Genomic DNA, 23,855 nt, shown 5'->3' on the forward strand with positions numbered 1-23,855 from the left:
TATTTAAAAAAAACAAAACCACACAGAGAGAGAGTTTCAACCCACAACCCATTGTAGTTATGTAACAGGGGGTCGGTGGCAGTGTAAGAAAAAAATATATCTTGAAGATACTCTTCTATTTTCTTTTCCTTTCTAAAGCATGCCTATTTAGCACTATTTCCTCTGACTTGCCCCTTTAAAGAAGCAATTATTCTATAGCAAGAGTACCTCTGAGTATGTACAGAGGGCTGCTCTCTCAAGCAACTGCAGGGTGTCCTTGAACACTTATGAAGCTACACAAAAGGGCCTACTTTATGGGCTTTTTTAAAAGAAGCTACGCACCAGCCACACCCCTCGGGAGCCTCTCAGGAACCCACAGACAACTTTGTGCTGCTGTGCTGCTTGAGGCACCACCACCGATAAGGCCCCGCCTCTGACAGACACAAGTCTCGCTTTAGCTGATACGTGCAGCCATTATACACACCGGGATTAAATGAACATGATCCACAGGTGTATGTCGAAAAGCACAGAACAATCTAAAGGGTTATTACAGACCAACATGGCTTCCTTTGTTTTTTAATGTGCCTTGAAGATTATTGAATCTAGCTGTTCAGAAACAAGAGCTACAGTCAAATGAAGATGGTTTTTCTACCACCTCAAAGGGGACTTGTCAAGGACCACGTGCCCTCCAGCCACTAGGTAACGCTGCCAAATTTAGCTTCCGGCTTTGCTAATAGGAAGACTGCCATGCTCCTCTCCACCAACACAATTCTCTGCCTTAGACGGAGGCGGTGTGTTTCGTTTTTAAGGCTGGAGACAGGGTAACTGCTGGATTTAGAATGAACAGAAACGGGGGGGGGGGGTTCCCCCATTGCCTCTTTGTCTCTTGCAACACCTAGAAAAGGCTAATCCAGCCAGGTTTGCCATCTTAAGACTGAATCTAGGTGCAGAAAACTTGGAGCTAAGCCAATAATATGCCTCCTCTTCTTCTCTCTCCCCGCCCTTTCAACTGCTTTGCATAGCATCTCTCCCAACGAAGAGTTTCTGGGGGACTTGAAAGCTCGCTCCCTATTTTGTGGTTGGCCCTCCTAAATAAAGGTCTTGCCCAACTGTGAATTTTTTGGGGGTGGAACTGAAAAGGGAGGAAGGGGGAGGCGAACAAAAAACGAGCGGTTGAAGTGAGGGCGAGAGGTGACTCCGCACTTTACAAAGCAAAAGCACATCGTTATCTAAAATATTGTTACAAACGTTGGGTGCCTCCTCCTTTCTCTGCCGAGCGGTGGCAAGAGCCCTGGGGCGGTTCCAGGCCCTCACCCAGGGTCTGTGTTGCTTTGGAGAATTGAGACACAGCAGAGACTGTCGTAGCTTTAAGAAATATGATTTATTCACCTATTTACACCTTCAGTCTGCGGGGAGGGAGTCCAAGTCTTACAACATGGTCGTTTCAAGAGGGGCTTGTGCCCCACAGCACTGCAGCTATGGGGTTCCAGGTATCTCTCCCAGCCAGCCTGCAGAAGATGGATCCCAGCCTTTCTTCTTCCCAGAATGCCCTGCTAAAATTCCTGTCACCCAGACACAGTACCCCTGTCAACCTTCCAAACCCCCTGTCTCTGTTCACACCCCAGGGCAGGGGGAAAGGACAGTTTTCATGTATTGCCAGTAAAGGTAAAGGTAAAGGGACCCCTGACCGTTAGGTCCAGTTGCGGATGACTCTGGGGTTGCGGCACTCATCTCGCGTTACTGGCCGAGGGAGCCGGCGTACAGCTTCCGGGTCATGTGGCCAGCATGACAGTTGCTTCTGGCGAACCAGAGCAGCACACGGAAACGCCATTTACCTTCCCACCAGAGAGGTACCTATTTATCTACTTGCACTCAAACTGCTAGGTTGGCAGGAGCTGGGACCGAGCAACGGGAGCTCACCCCGTCGCGGGGATTCGAACCGCCGACCTTCTGATCAGCAAGCCCTAGGCTCTGTGGTTTAACCCACAGTGCCACCTGCGCCAGTAGCCCTCTGTTGTTTCTTAATCAAAACCCCCTAGGGTTTAGGGGGGTTCCCCCCAATATATATATATATAACAATATCATCAACATCATCATTAAATGGATTACCTGCCCTTTCCCAGCAGGGAAATTCCTTACTGCTTTTCAGAAATTCTACCAGGACACTATTTCCGGTGGATGAACCCCAGATTTTGCTTTTTTACCTTTACCTTTAGGTAAAATCTCTAAAGGTAAAGACACCCCCTTTTCCTTTTCTTTTTTTCTTAGTTTCCCGTTCTTCATTTATTGAATTTATATACCGCCCTATACCCGGAGGTCTCAGGGCTGTCCACAGAAAAGATCACAATATGTAAAATCAAAATAAAAACAATAATCCAATAACACACACACACCCCGAAAAAGCCACATTTTAAAGGGTATACGGTGTTGATCAGGTCAACCGAAGGCCTGGTTAAAAAGGAAGGTTTTTGCATGGCGCCTAAAAGTGTATAATGAAGGCACCAGGCGAATTTCCCTGGGGAGAGCATTCCACAGACAGGGAGCCACTGTAGAGAAGGCCCTGTTCTCCTGTTGCAACCCCACGGACCTCTCGAGGAGCAGGCACACGAAGGAGGGCCTCAGAAGATGATCTCAGGGTCCAGGTAGGTTCATATGGAAAGAGGCGGTCCTTGAGGTCTTGAATGCACTATAAATCAAAATAAATAACTACAAACCCATTGGCTAGCAGTGTTTCTCAACTAGACCTGCTTAGGCGTGGGAATTTTAATTTGAGGTAGCCATCCTGGAAACAGAAGCAAGATGGTCTTGTCTCTGGGACACACACACACACACACACACACACACACACACTTCCCTGCAGCCTTTGATGGGGAAAGGCTGCCCACCCCTGTGTTACAACACGGAACGAAGCGTCTCTGCACTTGATGCAAGGAGTATCGGGATATTTTTCCACCCAGACCTTGGCAGCTGCTCATACAACCAGATGCCAGGACAATATTTCCCACCTGCTCTCCGTCGTCCATTGTGACAATTTCCAGAGGGCTAGCTGCGTTAAGTCTGCAGCAAAAAGCACATACTATAAACCAAGCCTTGCGGCATCATAAAGACTAACAGATTTATTGTGGTTTATGCCATAAAGGATTATCTCATAATAAATCTGTTCGTTGGTAAGGTACCACAACAGGTTTTCTTCATCTAAAGACGTCACTTCTTTATTTTAAAGAGAGGGGGAGAGGTGAGGGTTTTTTCAAACCACAAAGACTGCATACACACCATATGTTTAAAGTGCGTTCCCTTTCCACCAAGGAGCCTGGGAACTCTAGTTTACCCATCACAGAGGCCTTAAGTAAGACAATGCCCAGAACCCTTAACAAACTACAATTCCCAGAATCCTTGAGGGGGTGGGTGGAGAAGTGTGCTTTAAATGTATGCCTTGTACGCAGCCAATGGTCACAGCCACATTATACATTTAAAGCCCATGGTTGTCTCCCAAAATCCTGGGAGCTGTGGTTTGTTAAGCATGCTGGGAATTGCAGCTCTGTGGGGGTACACTACAGCTCACAGGATTCTTTGGCGGGGGGAGACATGTGATTTAAAGTTTTGGCATGTGCACGGCCAAAGTTCAAGACTTGTGGCTCTTCATATGGTGTTGGACTCCAACCAGGGCATTATATATATATATATATACATACATATATATATATATATATATATATATATATATATATATATATATATATTCACACACACACACACGGATATACAGAAGCGCTCAAATCACGCTTCTTCCGGGGGGTTTTGGTTTTCTTGTGCGTTCATGATATGCACGCCCGCGTTACGTACTGTGACCCGGAACCAGGGGCGTACCCAGGATCAAAACTGGGGGGGGGGGGGAGCCATGGTCGTTCAGGTTCGAAAACTTCAAAAAACAAAAACAGCTTCAAAAAACAGAAAAACTTTCCCCCCCAAACAGAAAGCCCCAAATGGCTGAAAAACTCAGTTTCCCAGGATCCTCAGTCCTCGCAAAGGAACTACTCACCATGCAAGGGAACTCAGTTTGCCAAGCTCCCTTGCAACGATGAATCCCGGCAATGATGAATTCGCCCCCTGACACTGCCCAAGTCTCAGCCTGCATCCCCATTTGACCAAGCAGGGTGCAGGCTATGATCCAGTCTCTGATAGACACGCCAGCTCTTTGTCAGCATGAGGGAGGGGGAAACAGCCGGCGCAACACACACACACACACAGAGTGGCCAACTGCCTCTGCAAGAGCGGAAGAGCTGAATTGTTATTGAGATTTTGGGAGGGGGAGAAAGACCAGTCTTCAGCTTTTTTTTCCTTTTAGGCTGCCGATAACCATTTAATTTTTTATTTTATTTTTTGCTTCTGGGAGGGGCAGCTGCCCCCCTGCCCCCCTCCCCAGGTACGCCCCTGGCCGGGATGGATCGCATACGTAACCCGGGGTACCACTGTATGTATATTTCAAAACCCTATAAAAGATTGAGAAAATTCCGCACAAATTCCCCCAACACTGAACTCAAACTTCCTCACCAGTAAGGTGCCCTTTCGGTTTAGTTAGGGGTGCTTCCAGGCTGTTTTACAGAAAGTATTCAAGCCATTCTGGGCTGCTTCCAACACATATGAAAACATAATAAAACATTAAACATTTTTTAAAAATTTCCCTATGCAGAGCTGCCTTCAGACATCTTCCAAAGGTTGTCTAGTTACTTATCTCCTCGGCTGAGGGGTTGCATAACTCCATACACACCAACATTTCTCCGATGAAAATAGGGACATCCTAAGGAAAAGCGGGGCACTCTGGGATCAAATCAGAAACTGGGATTGCTTCTGTAAATCCAGGACTGTCCCTGGAAAATGAGGGCACTTGGAGGGTCTGCAATATATATGCCACTTTGAGGTCCCTGGAGGAAAGATGGGATATACAAAAGTGTGATGAATCAACTAAAATAAATAAAGTTTATATGTGATGTCCAGAAGACTTACAGGGCGATAGTTTGCTGGATCTTGTATATCTCCCTTCTTGTAGATAGGGGCTACCACACTTAGTTTCCAGTTTGCTGGAATTTTACATGTGTTTTTTATTGCCGTAAAAAATTTGGCCAGAAAGATGGCCCACCATTGGGCGTTTGATTTAAACACCTCAGGGGGGATCATGTCCTCACCAGGAGCTTTGCCATTTTTTAATGTTTTAATTAGCTGTAGGCACTCTGATTCCATAACAGGATCCCAGCTAGCTAAATGATCATTCTTCAATGGGAGGGACGGACTCGAATTAGCAGTATTAACTAAAATAAATACAACAGGAAGTGGACAGAAAACTATCATGCCCAGCCTTTTGAACTGGTTCTGGTGCTGGGGGGGGGGGCAAGAAGAGAAAGGGAATCTCACGCTGGCTGTGTACACATTCCCATTTAATCTGCATCCAGTGCTCTTCTGCAACTGGTTTCATAAGCAGTGCACGTAAGATATTCACCACAATCCAGATCTATCCTGCATCCAGCCTGTTGCTTCATATGACGCACGGCCTTTTGACGGTTCCTCCCCCCCCCCCCCGAAACCAGTTTCCATCTGATTGAGAAAAAGAATAACCAAGCTGTGTTTTAAGATAGACATTGCATGCACACAGCCCCTGCCTTGCTAAATACATAATAAATAAGAGTACGCTTTGAACTCCTGGAGAAGATGAGGAGAGAGATTGCTTTCATGTACTTTGGGGGTTCTTCTATACTGCCTGCATTTATTTATTTTTTCCTGAATCCATTCCCAACCCCACTTTGCCCCCAAAGCTACAGATGACGGAGCAGTCTGCTAAGTATGTGATCTCCTGCCCTTCCGCAGACAAAAAGTCTTGCCCCCATCTTAATAAACAGGCAGCCCTAAAAGCCAACAGGGAGATCTTGCTGAAACGCAAGAGCCAATCCGAGTACCTCCATGGCCTCAAGAGACAGGAAAGCCTAGCTTTGAAGGTGAGATGTTGAGAGGTTAAAGTCCGCAGCCAAGCTTTGCAAAACGTCTCGGATTGACAAGTTCCTTCTGCAAAGCACTCCTTGGCTGCTGCCATCACTACCACCGTTTGGTCAGGAAAAGCTGTTTGGGAATTGAAAGAGGGGTGGGGGACATGCCACTTCTCAAAGCAGAAAATAGCTGATTTTTTTTTAAAAAAAAAATGAGGACAGCTCACTCTGCCCCCCCCCCACAAAAATTAGAATCACAGAATCAGAAGGAAAAAATTTTAAAGTTACAAAAATTGGGTGCCTTCCCCTCTCTTCGCCGAGCGGCGGCAAGAGCCCAGGGGGTTCCAGGGTCTGTGTGCCTCTGGAGAATTCAAGACACGGTGGAGATTCTCATAGCTGTAAGAAATAGGGTTCATCCACCTTTTTACACCTTCCGTCTGCATGGAGGGAGTCCGGATCTTATAGCATGGTCAAAGGGGGCTTGACACACACCCCACAGCAGACCTGGAATCCAAGGCATCTCTCCCAGCGAGCCTTCAGCCAGCCTGCCCAAGATGGCTCCCAGTGCTTGCTCTCTCTCCCCTCCCTTCTCCTTCTCAGCCCACCTTGCTAAAAACTCTATTTTCCTCTCTCTCCAAACCCACACACCCCATCATCTTCGCAAAGTTTGTCTCTCCAGGCCAAAGGATTCCTCTCAAATGGCCCATCAACCCTTTTTGTCAAGTTGCAGATTTGGTTTTTCCATGCTGGGCCAGCCCTGCAGGTTTGCATAAGCTAGGCCAGGGATTCCTTGTCTGGCACAGTTATGCAGTTTGTACTTTCATCCGTATCCCAATTCAAAAAAAATCATACCGTTAAGTAATTTATAGGGTTTGGAGAGTCTTCTCCCCACCCCCACCCCACCCCAAAAAATCTATAACACCAGTATACCAAAACCAACCAATCAATGAAAATGTCAAGGTGCAAAAACCTGTAGTGAGATGTATTGCTTACACGAAACAATACAGATTCGACAATATTTGAGGCCGAAAAGGAGGGAGGACATCTGTAGGGTTCCTGTTAACTAGGGTGAGGCAACATGGTGGTCTGAAGATGTCGATGGAATGCAACCCACATCAGCCCCAGCCAGCACGGCCGATGGCCATGGATGATGGGTGTTGTGATCCTACAACATCAGGAGGTGGGAGCAACACATTGGCTTGTTGTTGTTGTTGTTCAGTCGTTCAGTCGTGTCCGACTCTTCGTGACCCCATGGACCAGAATACGCCAGGCACGCCTATCCTTCACTGCCTCTCGCAGTTTGGCCAAACTCATGTTAGTAGCTTCAAGAACACTGTCCAACCATCTCATCCTCTGTCGTCCCCTTCTCCTTGTGCCCTCCATCTTTCCCAACATCAGGGTCTTTTCTAGGGATTCTTCTCTTCTCATGAGGTGGCCAAAGTACTGGAGCCTCAACTTAAGGATCTGTCCTTCTAGTGAGTACTCAGGGCTGATTTCTTTGAGAATGGATAGGTTTGATCTTCTTGCAGTCCACGGGACTCTCAAGAGTCTCCTCCAGCACCATAATTCAAAAGCATCAATTCTATGGCGATCAGCCTTCTTTATGGTCCAGCTCTCACTTCCGTACATTACTACTGGGAAAACCATAGCTTTAACTATACGGACTTTTGTCGGCAAGGTGATGTCTTTGCTTTTTAAGATGCTGTCTAGGTTTGTCATTGCTTTTCTCCCAAGAAGCAGGCGTCTTCTGATTTCGTGACTGCTGTCACCATCTGCAGTGATCATGGAACCCAAGAAAGTGAAATCTCTCACTGCCTCCATTTCTTCCCCTTCTATTTGCCAGGAGGTGATGGGACCAGTGGCCATGATCTTAGTTTTTTTGATGTTGAGCTTCAGACCATATTTTGCGCTCTCTTCTTTCACCCTCATTAAAAGGTTCTTCAATTCTTCCTCACTTTCTGCCATCAAGGTAGTATCATCAGCATATCTGAGGTTGTTGATATTTTTTCCGGCAATCTTAATTCCGGTTGGGGATTCATCCAGTCCAGCCTTTCGCATGATGAATTCTGCATATAAGTTAAATAAGCAGGGAGACAATATACAGCCTTGTCGTACTCCTTTCCCAATTTTGAACCAATCAGTTGTTCCATATCCAGTTCTAACTGTAGCTTCTTGTCCCACATAGAGATTTCTCAGGAGGCAAATGAGGTGATCCGGCACTCCCATTTCTTTAAGAACTTGCCATAGTTTGCTGTGGTCGACACAGTCAAATGCTTTTGCATAATCAATGAAGCAGAAGTAGATGTTTTTCTGGAACTCTCTGGCTTTCTCCATAATCCTGCGCATGTTTGCAATTTGGTCTCTGGTTCCTCTGCCCCTTCGAAATCCAGCTTGCACTTCTGGGAGTTCTCGGTCCACATACTGCTTAAGCCTGCCTTGTAGAATTTTAAGCATAACCTTGCTAGCGTGTGAAATGAGTGCAATTGTGCGGTAGTTGGAGCATTCTTTGGCACTGCCCTTCTTTGGGATTGGGATGTAGACTGATCTTCTCCAATCCTCTGGCCACTGCTGAGTTTTCCAAACTTGCTGGCATATTGAGTGCAGCACCTTAACAGCATCCTCTTTTAAAATTTTAAATAGTTCAGCTGGAATATCATCACTTCCACTGGCCTTGTTGTTAGCAAGGCTTTCTAAGGCCCATTTAACTTCACTCTCCAGGATGTCTGGCTCAAGGTCAGCAACCACATTTCCTGGGGTGTATGAGACCTCCATATCTTTCTGGTATAATTCCTCTGTGTATTCTTGCCACCTCTTCTTGATGTCTTCTGTTTCTGTTAGGTCCTTTCCACTTTTGTCCTTAATTGTGGTAATCTTTGTACGAAATGTTCCTTTCATATCTCCAATTTTCTTGAATAAATCTCTGGTTTTTCCCATTCTGTTATTTTCCTCTATTTCTTTGCATTGCTCGTTTAGAAAGGCCCTCTTGTCTCTCCTTGCTATTCTTTGGAAATCTGCATTCAATTTCCTGTATCTTTCACGATCTCCTTCGCATTTTGCTTGTCTTCTCTCCCCCGCTATTTGTAAGGCCTCATTGGTCAGCCACTTTGCTTTCTTGCATTTCTTTTTCATTGGGATGGTTTTCGTTGCTGTCTCCTGTATAATGTTACGAGCCTCCATCCACAGTTCTTCAGGTACTCTATCCACCAAATCTAAATCCTTGAACCTGTTCTTCACTTCAACTGTGTATTCATAAGGAATTTGATTTAGATTGAATCTTACTGGCCCAGTGGTTTTTCCTACTTTCTTCAGTTTAAGCTGGAATTTTGCTATAAGAAGCTGATGATCTGAGCCACAGTCAGCTCCAGGTCTTGTTTTTGCTGAGTGTATAGAGCTTCTCCATCTTTGGCTGCAGAGAATATAATCAATCTGATTTCGATGTTGCCCATCTGGTGATGTCCATGTGTAGAGTCGTCTCTTGTGTTGTTGGAAAAGAGTGTTTGTGATGACCAGCTTGTTCTCTTGACAGAACTCTATTAGCCTTTGCCCTGCTTCATTTTGATCTCCAAGGCCAAACTTGCCAGTTGTTCCTTTTATCTCTTGACTTCCTACTTTAGCATTCCAATCCCCTATAATGAGAAGAACATCCTTCTTTGGTGTCATTTCTATAAGGTGTTGTAAGTCTTCATAGAATTGATCAATTTCGGTTTCTTCAGCACTGGTAGTTGGTGCATAAACTTGGATTACTGTGATGTTAAAAGGACTGCCTTGGATTCGTATCGAGATCATTCTATCATTTTTGAAGTTGCATCCCAGTACAGCTTTCGCCACTCTTTTGTTGACTATGAGGGCCACTCCATTTCTTTTACGGGATTCCTGCCCACAGTAGTAGATATGATAGTCATCCGAACTGAATTCGCCCATTCCTGTCCATTTTAGTTCACTGATGCCTAGGATGTCAATGTTTATTCTTGCCATCTCATTTTTTACCACATCCAGCTTACCAAGGTTCATGGTTCTTACATTCCAGGTTCCTATGCAATACTTTTCTTTACAGCATTGGACTTTCCTTTCGCTTCCAGGCATATCCGCAACTGAGCGTCCTTTCGGCTTTGGCCCAGCCGCTTCATCAGCTCTGGATCTACTTGTACTTGTCCTCCGCTCTTCCCCAGTAGCAAGTTGGACGCCTTCCGACCTGAGGGGCTCATCTTCCAGCGTCATATCTTTTATATGCCTGTTGTCTTTGTCCATGGAGTTTTCTTGGCAGGGATACTGGAGCGGCTTGCCAGTTCCTTCTCCAGGTGGCTACCCTGGTTGTAAACTGTGGGGAGAATAATGGAGGGGAAAGGAGCTCCAAGGCTAGGGCTGTTCCAGTTGCTGGCAGTGTCAGAGCTGATGGAGAGGAGCGTTGTTAAACGTGATTGCAAAATTCCTTTTAATCACATCGAATCATAGAATTGTAGAGTCGGGAGGGACACCGAGAGTCCTCTAGCCCAACGCCCCCTGCAATGCACAAATCTCAGCTAAAGCATCCATGACAGATTGGCCGTCCAGCCTTGGCTTTAAAACCACCAAGGAAGGAGAGTCCGCATCCTTTTTCACAGTTGCTGTCAGAAGGTTATTCCTGACGTTTCGTCGGAATCTCCTTTCTCATAACTTGAAGCCATGGGTTCGAGTCCTGCCCTCCAGTGCAGGAGAATCTCATTGAACGTCAACACACATTTATCATGGTACAGTATTGCTCTAATTTGTACTTTAACTAAATTTTAAAGGGGCTTTTTCGGATGGGTAGCCTTTTGAGTTAATTCCCCTACCAGTGAAAAGTTTCTTTTCGAAAGCATTGACTCCAGCATAGCCAAGGGGGAAGAGTTCTGGGAGTTGTAGCTCAACAACATCTGGAGGGCCGCAGGTTCCCCTTCCATGAGGTCCTGGGTCCTGACCACAAGGCTAAAATAATAATAATAATAATAATAATAATAATACCTCTCATTCTGTGAAGCCTAGCAGCGAAGTAGCTTTTGCTGATGAGGCATGGGCTTTCATTGGAGACTGGCTTTACAACACATCATGCTGGCAAATGCCACGGAAGGAAAGATTTGCATAAAACCAGCTCTGCACAGGTGCAATTGTATAGAAGCTCCCATTAGCTGCGTTCCTCATCACCAGAAAAAGAAAGGACGGAGAAGGAATAGTTGGTAAAGTGCGCCCTCTGGTGACAGCGAACCACAACTGCAGAAGATAAGTACTGCACTTGAGGCGATGAAGATGTAAGGTGAGAAAGCTGTCAGAAGAACCGACACATCCGCTAACACAATATTTGCCTTTGAGGTACAGCTTCCCTGTGCATTTTTTTAAAAAAAAAACAAAACAAAACTGGAATTGGATTTTTATAAAAATGTAATATAGAAATAGAAATACTTTATTGCCACTGTATCACATGTTTACAGTGAGATTAAACTACTCCCCCCCCCCCAATCTCTCAGTCCTTGTCACACTCTGTGTGCTGTCGTAATACCACCAACCCCAAACGTCAGCTGCAATGTTGCTGTCTTTCATTCAGCAGCCTCACGGCCCATGGGCAGAAACTGTTCTTTAAACCGTTGGCGCAGTTTATCATGTTTCTATATCTCCTGCCTGAGGGCAGGAGATTAAAAAGATGTTTCTCGCTCTTCTGAGGCAACGGTCTCTCACGATAACATCTAGCGGACTCAGGGGGACAGCCCACGATTTCCTGCGCTGTCTTCACCACCCTCTGTAGGGTCTCTCTGTCCATGGCTGTCAAGCCAGCATACCACACCGTAATGCAGTATGAGAGAACACTTTCTATCGTGGACCAATAGAAGGAAATCATCAGTTGCTGTTGAACTTTGTTCTTTCTCAAGATCCTTAGGAAATGAAGTCTCTGTTGGGCCTTCCTAACCACCTGGGCTGTTTTGACCTTCCAAGTTAGGTCTTCACTAAGATGGACTCCCAGGTATTTAAAGGAAGAGACTCTCTCCACACAGCCCCCCCCCCCGATGTACAACGGGGCTAGCTCCCCTCTCTTCCTCCGAAAGTCCAACACCATCTCCTTTGTCATGCCAATGTTTAGGTGCAGATTGTTCTCAGAGCACTGTTTGGATACCTTTTGAACCTCCTCCCTGTACGCAGATTCGTCACTGCCTGTAATTAAACCCATTATGGTGGTGTCATCAGCAAACTTAGTAACTGCAGTAGATGGGTCAGATGAAATGCAATCATATGTATATAATGAATACAGGAATGGACTTAGCACGCATCCCTGTGGAGTGCCAATGCTGAGCTTTAGGGAGTTGCTCCGGCAAATATCGTCTGGTGGTTATCTGGCCACATTTTGTACAGTACAGAATGTGCTATGGAAATATCTAGGGAGGAATTAGGGAGCAAAGGAGAGGGAGCTCTGGGCGAAAGGGCCCTGGAATGACGAGCAGGGCAGAGGAAGCTAGAGAACCGCTCCACCCTCCCAACAAAGATGGGCCAGGGATGATCCCTCTAGGATGATAAGGTTAAAAATAATAAAATACTGGTGTTATTGACAAGACTAATGGATAAAAAAGTGAGAGAGATGCTGGCCATCTTTGAGGCCCGGGCAGCAACCTACTGCGCCATCATTGCTTGCTGTGAAGGGAAGAGCCGAGCTGAATTGAGAGGAAATATGTGGAGAGCAAGGGAGACAGATTTCCTTTGTGTAACAGAGTTACAGTCCCCTTTTTTACATGCACAGCAGATAGCTGGTTGCAGGCTCGTGTGAGCCTCTCACTGTTATACAATTCAATCTGTCTCAGATTGAATTGAACGTTCCTGGTAAGTTCCCTTGAATCCCTCTTAAAAGAAAAAAGACATCACAACCTTATTCAAAGTCAATAAAAGATGTTTACTCACATCAGTTCACAGTTGGATTCCTGAAGGCAGACTTAGTTACAAATATGTACATGTGGATCTACCCCATAAGGGGGAATAATCCCAGTGCTTCTGCTAGCTGAGAGCTAGCACAGGAGTCCTAGCTAAAAGCTGCTCAAACAAAGAAGGAAGTCAAAAAAGAAGGGAGGGGTGCTGTGTGACTCATCCTTTTTTTACCTGGACAGGTAAGGTCATGCCCACCTTCTATCACATGCAAAAGGAAGGCTGCTCCAACCAGGAGGAACAGGAAGTTTCCACTGGCTGGACCAAACATTCCCTCGCATGTCTTCTCTAGCATTACAAGGAATGTTGCACTTGACTGAGTCTCATGGATCACATCCCACAAAAACACAATCTGCACAGGAGGGTCGGATCTAATGAGCACAGCAACTCATCTCTGGCAAGTCTTACTCCATGAAAATCAGTTGCCAAGACTAAAAATCCCTGCCTCCCCACACCTATCTAAGTCCTCTCCTCTCCAGGGCTTTCTCCAAGCAATCTGAGATTACGTCTGCATGCAGCCAACCTCTCCTCCACCCTTTTCATTCCTCTTCTGGTTCTGGAAGAGAAGAGTTTGTTGCAGCAGGAGAGGGAAACACTTGCAGATCCCTACCCCTGGCTTATTCCACAATAGATCTGTTAGCCTTTTAGGTGTCACTTCTCCTTTGTATGTTTGCAAGCATGAACAGAGCTTTAGAAAAGTGGCAGGGCCGGCTGGCAACTGCAGTTTCCTTTGCGTAACCTCACTTCACATTTCCAATCAGAAGGCAGGAAATTGAATGGGGGCATTTGAGCTCTTTTGACAGATAATTGCAGCTTGGCTGGAGGAATCCGCCTGATGTACAAAAAAGGGGCAATTGCCTGGGTCTCTCGAATTAATCGCAGAATGTATTTTGAATTGTGCTGACTTGAAGATGCACTTCAGAGTCTCCGGGCTATGGAAATGAGCACTTGACTGGAATAACGACATTGGCTTGGGGCATGAAATAGTCCTTACATTATTTTCGTTTTCTTTTTTAAAAAATCAGTTCTCCAGCAGCACATTTGATGTTCATTTTCCAAACCAGGAACATGGGCAAAATAGATCCAGGGAATCTTAGCAGCAGCTGTGTTCCCGCTGCAGTCCCTGCAGAGAAACAGTGTCTGGTGTGAAAATGTGGGCTTATGGAAACATGGACGGGATAAGATGAGGAATTGTGACTGCTTTTTAGTGGGTGCCTCTGTATAAGAGCGAGGGATGCAGGTGGCACTGTGGGTTAAACCACAGAGCCTAGGGCTCGATGATCAGAAGGTCGGCGGTTCGAATCCCCGCGATGGGGTGAGCTCCCGTTGTTCGGTCCCAGCTCCTGCCCACCTAGCAGTTCGAAAGCACGTCAAAGTGCAAGTAGATAAATAGGTACCGCTCCAGGGGGGAAGGTAAACGGCGTTTCCGTGTGCTGCTCTGGTTCGACAGAAGCGGCGTAGTCATGCTGGCCACATGACCCAAAAAAACTGTCTGCGCACAAACGCCGGCTTCCTCAGCCTGTAAAGCGAGATGAGTGTCGCAACCCCAGAGTCAGACACGACTGGACCTAATGGTCAGGGGTCCCTTTACCTTTACCTATATAAGAGCAGACCTCAGGTTTGCAAGATCTGCTTTGTGTTTAACTGGCACCCTGGACAGAATCAGATGCCAAAGACGTTAGCTGTTTTAGACCCTATGCATGACCAGAATTCTAAAACATGCAGAGAGCCTCCAAAAGATGCACAAGTTTCTCGGTGATACGGTTCCAAAAGAAAGCAGAGCAATACGGTTTAGCTCCAGCTTGGCTGCAGGAGTTGCTGGAAGCAGGTGCATAAGATGCCATCCAACTGCCTTAGGGACCCTACTCTGGATTTACTCCTTAGCCTTTCCATCTCTCCATGACCTCCTGCAAGGTAGCCAAGGTTTAGGAACAATGTTTTAACAATTCAGAGTCAAAAATCCCTGTGCGTGTATTTCAAATCACTCAGAGATCTACCAGCAGATTCCCATCTGTGTTCTGCCCATCCCCAATCTGGATCGCATCAAGTGCTTGAATAACGGGAGGAGCTGTCCCCACCCATGATCTTTTATGATGTCCTCTGTTTAGCATCTGTTTTAGGAGGCTAAAGGCAGCTCCCAAGGAACAGCGGTACCTTGGTTCCCAAACGCCAAAAACCCAGAAGTGTTCCAGTTTTCCAACGTTTTTCAGATGCCAAATGTCCGATGTGGTTGTCGGCTATTGTTTCTGGGGCACCTGCGCCAATCAGAAGCTGTGCCTTGGGTTTCAAACATTTCAGAAGTAAAACGGATTTCTGGAACGGATTAAGTTTGGCGCTTTTGTTTTTGCTGTTTATTTTGCATTTTTGTTTCTGAGGCTTTTTCGGTTAATTTGTTTTTGTGACTGACTGACTGATTGATTGTGTGACTGCGGAAATGGATAAAAGCCCACACACCCCAATCCAAACAATGACTATCATCAGTACGGGTAATAAAAAATAATAATTTAAATTTTTATCATCTACAATACTGTCTCATTTGTTTTATAGTACAGTACATTGATTATTGCTTTCATTTTATGGATCAATGTCCTCGCTAGATAGTAAAATTCACGTCAAATTGCTGATTTAGGGGTTGTTTTTAAAAGTCTGGAACGGATTAATCTGTTTTGCCTTACTTTCTATCAGGGCCGCCTTACCCATAGGCGCTAGGGGTGTGGGGCATCCGGGCACCAGGCTCTCAGGGGCACCAGGCCGAGAGTCCGGGGCCCAAGAGTTGAGTCCAGGGAAGAGCCCGTCGGTTGGTTGGAGCACCGTGGTGGGCTCTTCTGCTGCTGTCAGCTCTGCGCCGTGAGTTCGGAGGCGACCGAGCCAGTGAGACACTGAGGCGGCTGGCCGGCTCCACCCTCCTGTGCGCCTGGGACTGGGCAACCTGGCGGGGGGGGGGCACCAGGCAGATCTTTGCACCCAAGTGCCGCATATGCTTAAGACAGCCCTGCTTTCTATGGGAAAGCATGCCTTGGTTTTGGAACACTTTGGTTTTGGAACAGACTTCCGGAACGGATTAAGTTTGAGAACCAAGGTACCACTGTACCACCACTTATATCACAGCAAGGATGGTGACATAATCCTCCCGGGCGCTATTTACCAGTGGTCTGCATGCCAGTTATTTATTTATTTATTCTTCTCGGCCGTTGGACCCACCCTTGGTCTCATCCACACAATCCGCCGGAGCCTGTCTTCATGTGTTCAATCCCTAACCCACCCAGGGTTTGAGACCCATTGGCTACTCACACCTGGTTTAAGCTGAGGGATCAATAAAGACATCATAAATAATGGATCATAGGGAAAAGAAACCAGCAATGAGAAAGAAACACCATCAGTTTTCAAATACAGTGGTGCCTCGGGTTACAGACGCTTCAGGTTACAGACTCTGCTAACCCAGAAATAGTACCTCGAGATAAGAACTTTACCTCAGGATGAGAACAGAAATTGCGCACTGGCAGCGGGAGGCCCCATTAGCTAAAGTGGTACCTCAGGTTAAGAACAGCTTCAGGTTAAGAACAGACCTCAAGAATGAATTAAGTTCTTAACCCGAGGTGCCACTGTATTTAATTCCTGCGCTAGGGCTGTATATTAATACAACTAAATGGAAATCACCAACCTACTGAGACTGGAAGAGAACCCAAGGTGGATTTGTGTATATTGGGGCAAGAGGGGATAAATTAATTGAAGGCTCGTTTTTTTGGGGGGGGGGGACTGCCTAGAGCAGGGATCAGCAAACTTTTTCAGCAGGGGGCCAGTCCACCGTCCCTCAGACCTTGTGGGGGGCTGGACTATATTTTGAAGAAAAATAATGAAGTAATTTCTATGCCCCACAAATAACCCAGAGATGCATTTTAAATAAAAGCACATGTTCTACTCATGTAAAAACACGCTGATTCCCGGACCGGATTTAGAAGGTGATTGGGCTGGATCCGGCCCCCGGGCCTTAGTTTGCCTACCCATATCCTAGAGGGAATATTAGATCAAGTGGATACAGATAACCCAGCTGCCCCCCTCTCATAATAGTAGAACCAGAAGTCATCCAACGAAGCTAAATGCTCAAGGAAAGATGAAATAAGTACTTCTTCACACAGAACTTAGTTAAACTCTGGAATTTGCTACCAAACGGTGATGTCTGCCAACCCAAAGGGGGGTTGGGCAAACTAATGGAGAATAAGTACTATCAAGGGCTCCTAGTCCAGAGGTGGTGTGCATCTGAATGTCACTTGCTGGGGACCATCAGGAGTGAGCTTTTTTCTGGTTGGCTACTGTGAGAACAGGATGCTGGTTGGCTACTGTGAGAACAGACTTTTGTCTGATTCATTGGGGCTCTTCTCGTCACCTATGACGACAGCGAAGAATATTGCCCAATGTGGACACATCGTACATGGGCCTGGGTCGCTCCGTTGGTTAGAGCCTGGTGCTGACGACGCCAAGGTTGCAGGTTCGATCCCCATATGGGAAAGCTGCGTATTCCTGCATTGCAGGGGGGTTGGACTAGATGATCCTCAGGGTCCCTTTCAACTCCACAAGTCTTTGATTCTATGGGGTGTGTCAAAATGATTGATAAATATGATTGAAGCTGCCTTTAGGAATGGGCCTACAGCTCACCGGTAGAGCAGTTGTGCATGCAGGGCCAGATTTAGGTTTGATGAGGCCCTTAGCTACTGGAGGTAACGGGGCCCTTTATATGTCCAGCTGCCCTTTGTCAACAACAAATTGTCATTGTTTTTTATATTGAATATCTGCTATATGGTAATTTACGGACCTAATAGGTATCTAAAGCCATTTGCACATAACAAAATATGTATTTTATCAAAGTAATTGTTGAACTGATACAATTAAGAAGAAGTATATTAACAGTGAAATAATTATTAAGCTCTAACTTAAAATGATTGGGGCCCCCATTACTTACATCATAGGAGCCTACACAACACAAAACACTGTTGCTGCATGTAGGTTTTATTTTATTTTATTTTTTATCTTATATCTTATATTTTGGAAATGTACATCCAGGTTTTTTTCCCTTTAAATTTGGGGGGGGGCCAAGAGAGTGGGGCCCTAAGCTATAGCTTGTTTAGCTTATACGTAAATCTGGCACTGGGTGCATGCAATATGTACCAGAGTCAGGAGAAGAGCCCTGCCTGAAGCCGTAGACAGCTGCTGCTAGTCAGAGTAGACAATAGGGGACTAAATGGACCAGTGATCTAAGTCAGCTTTCTACATACCTTCAGCCTAGGTAGAGATTATTGCCCAGAAGAGGTCACTTCATAAAGCCACGTCCTATTAGCTACACAGAGTTCCTAGGTGGAGATCCGCACCTCCGCAAGAGAGGCGTCCCTATGCATCTCTGCCTGGTGTAGCCTTCAAGGATCTGGTGTGCTTGGTCAGCCTACCTAATCCTTTTAAATGTCTCCTAGTTCACCACCTATATGGCCCCTACACAAGGATGCTGCAGGTAGAACCCATCAGGAGCCAGAACACACCGCCGCATCCTCCCCAAAGGTGGTGCTGAAGCAAAATCCACATCCACATTTCATGGAGACACACCCATGTGGACACGATTCTAGCACTTGAATGATAATATTATAATAATTTATTATTTATACCCCGCCCACCTTGCTGGGTTTCCCCAGCCACTCTGGGTGGCTTCCAACAGAATATTAAAAACATGATAAAACATCAAACATTGAAATTCCCTAAAAAGGGCTGCCTTCAGATGTCTTCTAAAAGTCAGATAGTTGTTTATTTCCTTGACATCTGATGGGAGGGTGTTACACAGGGCGGGCACCACCACTGAGAAGGCCCTCTGCCTGGTTCCCTGTAACCTCACTTCTCGCAGGGAGAGAACCGCCAGAAGGCCCTCGGAGCTGGACCTCAGTGCCTGGGCTGGACGATGGGGATGGAGATGCTCCTTCAGGTATACTGGGCTGAGGCTATTCAGCACCAACACTTTGAATTGTGCTCGGAAATGTACTGGGAGCCAATGTAGGTCTTTCAGGACCGGTTCAAGTTACAGATAGGTAGCCGTGTTGGTCTGCCATAGTCAAAACAAAATAAAATAAAAAATTCCTTCCAGTAGCACCTTAGAGACCAACTAAGTTTGTTCTTGGTATGAGCTTTCATGTGCATCTGAAGAAGTGGTATCTGAAGAAGTGTGGTATCTGAAGAAGTGTGCATGCACACGAAAGCTCATACCAAGAACAAACTTAGTTGGTCTCTAAGGTGCTACTGGAAGGAATTTTTTATTTTATTTTGTTTCAGGACCGGTGTTATATGGTCTTGACAGCCACTCCCAGTCACCAGTCTAGCTTCTGCATTCTGGATTAGTTGCAGTTTCCAGGTCACCTTCAAAGGTAGCCCCACGTAGAGCGCATTGCAGTAGTCAAGCAGGAGATAACTAGAGCATGCACCACTCTGGCAAATACAGTCTGCGGGCAGGTAGGGTATCAGTCTGCGTACCAGATAGAGCTGGTAGACAGCTGCCCTGGACACAGAAATGTTGGCCCTCAACTCCAGAGGGAGGCCAGACGAGAAGGTTCATCTGAGGTATGCATTTCCTAGAGTCACCTTCTCAAGGAGAAGAAGTGAGTGTCACAGGGCAGTGATTCCACACAAGGCCAGCCTCATCCTGACATTTGTTTACAGGGCTTGAGATAGGGCGGAGCTACGACTGCAAGGAACGAGGGGGGTGGGTGGGAATGGGAGAAGCAGGCTAGCACTCCAACCTCATAGCAAATAGGAGAGCCCAGAGTTATGGATGAGAGTAAGACAGAGCTGGAAGAACACCAGAAGGCCAACTTCTATTATTTAGTGGTCCCTCCCTCCCTCCCCCGTGACCCCATCTCATTTCTCCGAGTCAAAGGGACCTTCGGGTTCATTCCAGTTCTTGCCCTGGTTCTTCTTCCTGTTCCTCTCTGCCATGACAATGGCAGCGATCACCGTCACCAAGACGGTGACAGTGATAACCAGGACAGTGGCAGTCTCTGCCACGCACAGCTGGCTGTCCACAGACGTGAGGGGTGACCCCGCCAGCTGCCAGGGGCTGGCGCAGGTGATGTTCTCGTAGTCATCCACATGAAGGTGCCGGACACTCATGATCTTGCCAAAAACACGCTGGAGGTCGCAGTCGCAAATCCACGGGTTGCCTGCAAATTGGATATGGGTGCTGATGGTCTGGATGTTCAGGAACGTCTTGAATTTGAGGTGAATGAGCTGGTTGCCCGTCAGGGACAGAAGCTTCATGTTGTGCAAGGAGATGAAAGCCTCCAGCTCAATGGCGCTGATGTTGTTGTTGCTCAGCAGGAGGACCTCAAGGTTCTGGAGCATGAAGGAGAAGCCATTGTAGAGCACCGTAAGTCTGTTAGACTGAAGGTAGAGGTGCCTGAGCCCAGAGAGGCCCTGGAAAGTTCCTCTCTCGATCGAAGTCACCCGGTTGTGGCTCAGGTCTAGCTTCTCCAAGTTCTCTAGGTACTGCAAGCTGTTGAAACGCAAGGCTCCCAGGTGGTTGTAGGACACCTTGAGTTCCTTCAGAGAAGTCAAGTCGTCCGAGAAGTAGTGCGGCAGGTGGACCAGGAGGTTGTGGCTGAGGTCCATCTTCTCCAGGAAGCCCAGGGTCCTGAAAGCGTTGGGCCATATCCTCGTAATGGGATTGTGGGACAAGAGTAGAATCCTCAGGGACCACAGGGCATCAAAGCCGCCTCCCTGTAGCCCACTCAAGTTGTTGTGCCTCAGGTCCAGCATCCATGTGTCGTGAGGGACGCCTTGGGGGACTTTGGCCAAGTGGCGGCTGTGGCAGTCCACGAAACTGGAGGACTCGTAGCAGGTGCACGGGTGGGGGCAAGCCTTGGAGGCCTGGGCCACCAGGGCACACGACAAAAGGATGGCTACGGAGAAGGGAGACATCTCCAGAAGGCCTGGTGGAGGTCCGGCTTTTGCTGTGCGCTTGCAAAGCCCTCAGCTGAACTGGTAAGGAATGGAGATCACAGCACCAAGCACTCCTCATTCGATCCAGAGAGTCATATTTCTTCAGAGGAATCCATAACAAAGAGCTCTTTGTCAAGTGATTAGCTAAGAGCTTCCTTGGACTTTCGCCTTGGAGGACAACAGGCAACTTGAGCAAACCAGAGAGGAAGAAACGGATCAGAGAGGCCTGTAACTGGAGCAGCGGCACTTTCTGCAAGATGTGTCAATCATACCTTATCTCGTTGGTCTCTTTCTCTCTATTTCCAGTTTCAGCAGCTTGGATCCTTGAAAGCCTAACAGGTCGGCAGGGGACCAGAGCGGGCTTTTTCAGCTCGATCTTCCAGAGAGAGGCACTAAATGAAAGAGAGGGGAAAGGCAGCAATGACTGGCATATCCACAGGGGAAAGGCTTTAGCCTGTAATCACTTTAGGGGTCTAGGTAGACAGACCCCTAACCCGTTTTCTCTGTTTTACCCTCCTTTGGTTGCCTGACCTTGAAATCAGAGCACTCCATACACCAAGCAATAGCTTCACCTGCTACAGGTCGTGTTGGTCTGCCGTAGTTGGGGGGGGGAAAATCCTTCCAGTAGCACCTTAGAGACCAACTAAGTTTGTTCTTGGTATGAGCTTTCGTGTGCATGCACACTTCTTCAGATATCTGAAGAAGTGTGCATGCACACGAAAGCTCATACCAAGAACAAACTTACTTCACCTGCTAACAGTTAAGATGCCCTCACAGTGTACTTCCGTGCCCTTTAAAGTTGTAAATGAACTTTAATGCACCAAAGGAAGCAGCAGAGGGAGCTTGTTTATTCTGGGAGGGGTGCCCCACCCTCCAATAGCACCCAGTTGAGGCATTGGCATCAAAATGCCAGCCTGTATTGTTTTACCCATGTAATCAAGAACGGCCAGCACCCTTAACAAACTCCTCCTCCCTCCCAGCTCCGCCACTCACTTAGAGAAGGCAAGAAAGTGTTATAAGGGTTTTAAGGTCTCAGATATAGAATAAAGATTCATAAATGCAAACGTATCTAAATATATGAACCATGTGTCTGAAATAGTATGGGAGAGCAATCCTGAAGCCATTTTGACTCTCAAATATTCCTCTGCAGGAATGGGGAAAGCCTCCCCACAGTCTTTTTGCTTGCAAATCCTGCCATAAAGTGCGTATTTGTGTATGAAGAGGGTGAGCCTGTGACCTGGACTCAGGAACTAAAGTATTGACCATCACAAAAGATTGGCCAGACTGCCCACGTAATGCCATCAGTGACCATTATCAGGTATCTTTGCAGACAGGATTTCTGCTGTAGACCAGCCTCCTTCTGTGATGTATGTATGATGTTTTGGGGTGGTGGTCTTGGCCTACAGGGTGGGCAATTTCAAAAGTCTATATAAGGGCTTGCGCACCATTGTTCAGGGTTCTCCTCCCTCCTGCGTCTGGTGAGTGGGGAGTTCCTTGAATAAAGATCAGGCTTACTAGCCACTTTGCTTCTCAATATACTCTGGTGGGCCTCTGTTTTCTCCTGCCGATAGAGAACCCACTTAAGGACACTATACGGGCTCCGGAATACCCCATAAGGGAAAGCGAGCAGTTTTTCTTATAACAAAAGCAAGCAGCAACGTAACAATGAGGAGGAGGAACTGCAGGTCAAGGTTTGGCTGAGGGTCCCCTGATGAAGTGTGTGGGCCTTAGTGGGGGGCTCATGTCCCCTATGGCCTGTGAGGTCCTCTTAAGGCATGCTGAGGCAACCGCCAGGGCCCCAGCCCCACTGCAGTGCCCACCAATCAACACGGAGGAAATCAGGCACCATTTTGGTTTACCAGAATGCTCCCCTCATGTAACATCGTACCAAGGCATTGTGGGAAATTTAAGCGCTGGCTCACTACCAAATATGGATCAGGGTACTCCTGCTGCTGCGCACCACTGCAGAAAGCCCGCTGGATCCCATCAGCTCCAAAGGAATGGACCCACCGGAGGACATGTTGCCAATGGCTCCCTCGGTCCTAGAGCCAGCCTTGAAAGCAGGACAGACTGTCACAGAAAGGGGCTGAATTCAGCCTATGCGTATCAAGATGGAGGCTGGAGAAGGAGAACGAGGCTGACCTTCGTGCAGATTTTTCACCAGCTGCTCCAGAATGTGCACATATGCAGGGATTAGGCTGGCAGAGGCCAAAGCTGATCAGCTGCAAATTTAAACCTTCAAGCCCCAGCTTGTTCACACATCTGGGATGTTGTTAATCCCCAAGAGGAGAGTGGCTGAGTAGGGACAATGAGGGACCCAAGCGATGCACTTGGCCTTCAGCATACAAGACACCAATGAGGTCAGTATTGTGCAATTGAAATTACATACCCTCCAACCTTTCTCCAATGAAAATAGGGACGTCCTATTCCATAACAATAACAATAACAATAACAATAACAATAATGTTATTATTTATACCCCACCCATTTGAGTGGGTTGCCCTAGCCATTCTGGGCAGCTTCCAACATATATAAAAACATAATAAAATGTTTAAACATTTTAAAACTTTGCTGTAAAGGGCTGCCTTCATATGTCTTCTAAAGATAGTTGCGTTTCTCCTTGGCTCGGAGGTCGCGTAACTCCACAACCTCCAACATTTCTCTGATGAAAACAGGGGCATCCTAAGGGAAAGCGGGACATTCCGGGATTAAATCAGAAACCGGGACGGCTTCTGTAAACCCAGGACTGCCCCTGGAAAATGGGGACACTTGGAGGGTCTGCTTCCAACTCTACAATTCTATGATTCTATGAGTAGGTGGTCTAATTTGACCTAATCTTACAGAAGAAGAAGAAGAAGAAGAAGAAGAAGAAGAAGAAGAAGAGGAGGAGGAGGAGGAGGAGGAGGAGGAGGAGGAGTTGTTTGGATTTGATATCCCGCTTTTCACTACCCAAAGGAGTCTCAAAGCGGCTAACATTCTCCTTTCCCTTCCTCCCCCACAACAAACACTCTGTGA

The 23,855-nt window shown here is 46.8% G+C and overlaps 1 protein-coding gene across 1 annotated transcript; it reads right to left on the bottom strand.

Annotated features, from left to right (window-relative positions):
• Positions 1-19,746: 19,746 nt before the first annotated feature.
• On the bottom strand, positions 19,747-21,180 carry LOC117058468 (leucine-rich repeat-containing protein 17-like). The gene is made up of 2 exons (XM_033169648.1): positions 21,113-21,180; positions 19,747-21,027 (listed from the first exon to the last, which is right to left on the bottom strand). Exon 2 carries the CDS (start codon positions 20,817-20,819, stop codon positions 19,761-19,763), a length of 1,059 nt encoding a protein of 352 aa, XP_033025539.1. The 5' UTR covers positions 20,820-21,027; positions 21,113-21,180; the 3' UTR covers positions 19,747-19,760.
• Positions 21,181-23,855: the final 2,675 nt, after the last annotated feature.

The sequence above is a fragment of the Lacerta agilis genome, chromosome 14 (genome assembly GCF_009819535.1).
Source record: "Lacerta agilis isolate rLacAgi1 chromosome 14, rLacAgi1.pri, whole genome shotgun sequence".
Classification (NCBI taxonomy): Eukaryota; Metazoa; Chordata; class Lepidosauria; order Squamata; family Lacertidae; genus Lacerta; species Lacerta agilis.

Excerpts from the sequence above, each read along its gene's own strand:
- LOC117058468 (XM_033169648.1), bottom strand. The coding sequence starts at position 20,819 with ATGTCTCCCTTCTCCGTAGCCATCCTTTTGTCGTGTGCCCTGGTGGCC.